General features: G+C 41.7%; 1 protein-coding gene across 1 annotated transcript; it reads left to right on the top strand.

Annotated features, from left to right (window-relative positions):
• Positions 1-1,136: 1,136 nt before the first annotated feature.
• LOC129962518 (uncharacterized) lies at positions 1,137-2,348 on the top strand. Its single transcript, XM_056076273.1, has one exon. It carries the CDS (start codon positions 1,137-1,139, stop codon positions 2,346-2,348), a length of 1,212 nt encoding a protein of 403 aa, XP_055932248.1.
• Positions 2,349-3,998: the final 1,650 nt, after the last annotated feature.

Here is a 3,998-nt window from a genome sequence, read left to right as displayed (position 1 = left end):
AAATGATTAAATAATATTTGTTGTATTTTATTTTAGAAATAAGATTAGAATGTTTTATTAGCAGTAATAATACTTTCATCATACTATCATAATACGTAATTTAATTAAATTCTTTAATAGATATTTATTTGTTGATTATTTTTAATTTTCACCCCTCACAAAGTTGTTGCAATAGATGTACAACTCAACGAGCGAAAAAATAGTAAACAAATTAACTTCAGGGTTACTAGGAGAACTATTTCGCTTGCTTGTATGATAGATACCATATTGGTGACAAGCTCAAAGGCACACTAAGCTAGGATTCAACCCAACCGTGTTCTTGTATTAGCTTCAGTTTCTTTGCTTTCTGCATCTTCAGATATAATAGAATTGGATCGCGTTCTGAAAAACTAATGAAGCATCTTGTGGGCAGGTATATAGTAACACTTAAAAAATTTACTTTCATTTATATTTATTTCTGATATTTATTGACTTCTCTATAAAACAAAACAAAAACCAAAGCTGAACTTGAATATAAACAGTGAGGGATATAGCGACGAAGGCTGTTATCCCATAGGAGCGACCCCTCAGGGGCTCACCAACTATAGGTGAGTACGGGTGTCCAATCCCGAGGTACCCAGGGATCTATACTCCCTTTATGTTTATACTCCTCTTCGCCTTCTGCTTTCTGCCTTGTTTTTTCTTTCCCTCGACGGCAAGCGAGGGAGCTCTCCATGAGAAGCTGTCGCCGCTCTGTTTGCTTCTTGCTTCTCATGGACAGCCAATGTCCCACGTGTTGGCCGTGCATGGCGACCCATTTGAAAGACGGGTGGTGCACTGTGGTCCCCTGTGCATCAATCGGCTGGTAGCTAGTCACCTGAGTGGCTAGTCTGCTAGGGATCAAGCGAAGGGGTTACTCCTTGGGCTTGGCGTTAAGGGTGGTCACTGTCCCCGGGGGTAACTCCGAGCGTATAGGTTCCGGCTAGCACCAAGGTAAGCGCCGAGGCTGGGAATGGCCAGAGCCGGTGGCTGCCTTCCCTTGTTGGGCTCCATGGTGGGCGGTGCCGTCGGGCCCGAATCTTATATCATATCGTATGGGCTCCTCCAAACGTGGTCCCTTCAGTGGGCGTAAAAATGTTCCTAAATTTACTACAAACATGAATCAATTTGACACGTATTTTATCATGAAGCGTATATCTGAAAAAAATGAAACCTTTAATTCTGTCTCCCCATTTCTGGTACAGAAAGCCATCGCAGCAACTGTAGGCGAAGTTTCCTCTATTAGAAAGATGCGTTCAGGTGATTTGTTGGTGGAAGTTTGCACGAAAAAGCAAGCCCAACAAATCATTAAATTGAAGGCTTTGGCTACGTTCCCTATTGCGGTCACTCCTCATAACTCATTAAATTATTCAAAAGGTGTTATTACCTGCGGGGAACTGTTTAATGTTCCTATTGAGGAAAAAACACACGAACTGAAACCTCAAGGTGTAACGCATATACGCCAAATTACCATTCGAAGAGAAGGGCAAATTTTACCAACAAAGCACTATATTTTAACTTTTCATTCTACGAAATTACCTGAATGCATATATGCGGGGTACATAAGATTGCCAGTTCGGCAATATATACCAAATCCTTTGCGATGTTTTCAGTGTCAGCGCTTTGGGCATTCCAAAATTAATTGTCGAGGAACACTCACTTGCGCACGCTGTGCTGAGAAAGGTCACGACAGCCAGCAGTGCACGGCGCAAGAAAAGTGCGTAAATTGCAGTGGTTGCCATGCCTCATATTCCAAATCGTGTGAACGCTGGCAGCTTGAAAAGCAAATTACAAGCATAAAATTTAAAGAGGACATATCCTATCCCGAAGCAAGACGGAAAATTTTAGCATCAACACCCAAACCTGGTGTGAGCTATGCATCCGTTGTGCAAAAATCTTTCTGTGAAAATTGTAGTTGCCCAAACTGTAAAAAAACAGTCAATAAAGAGAAAACTCAGGAAAAAATTTCCGAATCCGACACTGAGGCATCTTTGACCAGTACTCCTGAAAGTAGTAACGCTGTTGCACATAAACCCAAACCAAAAACAAATAAATCTTTGAAGTTAAAACTCTCCAAGCGTGGCTTGGTTGCAAAAGACATTTCTCATAAACTTAAAAAAACTACTTTACGCAGTTCTGTAGCCCTTGGACTTGCAAACAAAGGGGTCGCTCATAAAGACTTAACATCCATTTTTAGTGGCTCCAAGAAAAGTCCGGCAACCATCTCACTCCATCCGTCTGAGGAGGAGGATGAATTTGAAATGAGTTGCAATGCTTCGCAACCTCCGAACATTGTTCCCAGAACCTCCCTTGCAAAAAGATTTTCTTAATGGGTACTTTCCTCTCTTGGAATTGTCGCGGCATTAGATCCAAACTTTCTGACATCAAGTCCATTTTAAACAAATTTCATCCAATCTGCCTTGGGGTACAAGAAACTTTCTTGACACCCAACATCCCTATCAAAATAAGAGGCTATAACTGTGTTCGGAAAGATGCAGACACAGGAACCCGAACCTCTGGTGGTGTCTGTATCTTTACTTCAAATCTATATCCGAGCACATCTCTCAAATTGGATACACCCCTGCAGGCTGTGGCTGTGCAAGTTCACGAACGAACTTTGGTCACAGTCTGCTCTATTTACTTACCACCTCATGATGTTATTCGTCAACATGAACTTGATGACTTAGTGGACCAACTTCCGTCCCCTTTCATTATATTGGGTGACTTCAATGGGCACAGTACGTTGTGGGGTTCTGATTGTACAAACTCTCGTGGGCGGCAGATTGAACAATTTATTTCTAACAACTGTCTCTGCCTGCTCAACAATGAGGAAAAAACATATTTCCATGAGCCTACACGCAGCTTCCATAGTCTTGATCTAGCCATGTGTTCACCTGAACTTCTTCCAATGGTAAACTTTCAAGTATGTGATGATTTATATAATAGTGATCACTTCCCAATTATTGTCTCTAATATTGATAGAGGAAATACGGATCTTCGCAGTCCACATTTCCTATTCCATAGGGCAGATTGGGATGCTTTCACACAACTGGCAGTTATCACAGAGGACATGGTAAGAGGTGTAGACATTTCGGAAGCTTTACAACATGTCACTGATGTCATAATGAACGCCGCTAATAGAAGTATTCCCATAAGTTCACCACGTCTAAGACGATTTCGTAGACCGTGGTGGAATGACGCATGTCGCGACAGTTATAAGAAACAGAAAAGGTGTTGGAATATTTTCAGGAGATACCCAACTACAGAAAATCTTCTTGCTTTTAAATGTGCCAAAGCCTATGCTCGACGTATTCGTCGCCTTAGTCAAAGGGAATCTTGGAAGTCCTTTGTTTCTTCTATTACATCCTGCACCTCCAGTAAGATTTTGTGGAGAAAAGTCAAAGCCGCAAATGGGATTTATCGGGAATCGTTCTTTCCTGTATTAAAAGTTGGAAATGTAACGCATTCTGCCCCATTAGACATAGCTAATATTCTCGGAAAGGCTTTTGAACAGGTTTCCGCAATTGGAACTTACAACTCTGATTTTCTAGCAATTAAGAAACCTGCAGAACGTTTGCCTTTGCGTTTCCATAACAGGAATGCTTTCCCATATAACTCTGAATTTGGGAGGTTTGAACTAGAAACGGCCTTGTCTCAAGCCCATGATACCAGTCCAGGGCCAGATGGAATCACATATAACATGCTCCGCCATTTGAATACCATCTCCCTTTCCAATCTGTTGATATTATTTAATAGAATATGGACTGAGCAGAAATACCCTTCACAATGGCACGAAGCTATTGTGATTCCAATCTTAAAACCCGGTAAAAATCCCGAAAACCCTCTGCACTACAGGCCAATTGCTTTGACCAGTTGCGTGTGCAAAACTCTAGAACGCATGGTCAATGCCCGCCTCATCTATGAATTAGAGAAAGAAAGATGCATCCCCCCGTTGCAAAGTGGTTTCCGTCGAGGTCGTT

The sequence above is a fragment of the Argiope bruennichi genome, chromosome 1 (genome assembly GCF_947563725.1).
Source record: "Argiope bruennichi chromosome 1, qqArgBrue1.1, whole genome shotgun sequence".
Taxonomy (NCBI): Eukaryota; Metazoa; Arthropoda; class Arachnida; order Araneae; family Araneidae; genus Argiope; species Argiope bruennichi.
The sequence above is the reverse complement of the archived record's forward strand: the minus strand, read 5'-3'. Positions and strand labels throughout refer to the sequence as shown.

Bases quoted from the DNA above. Each gene is read 5' to 3' on its own strand.
- LOC129962518 (XM_056076273.1), top strand. From the start codon at position 1,137: ATGAATCAATTTGACACGTATTTTATCATGAAGCGTATATCTGAAAAA.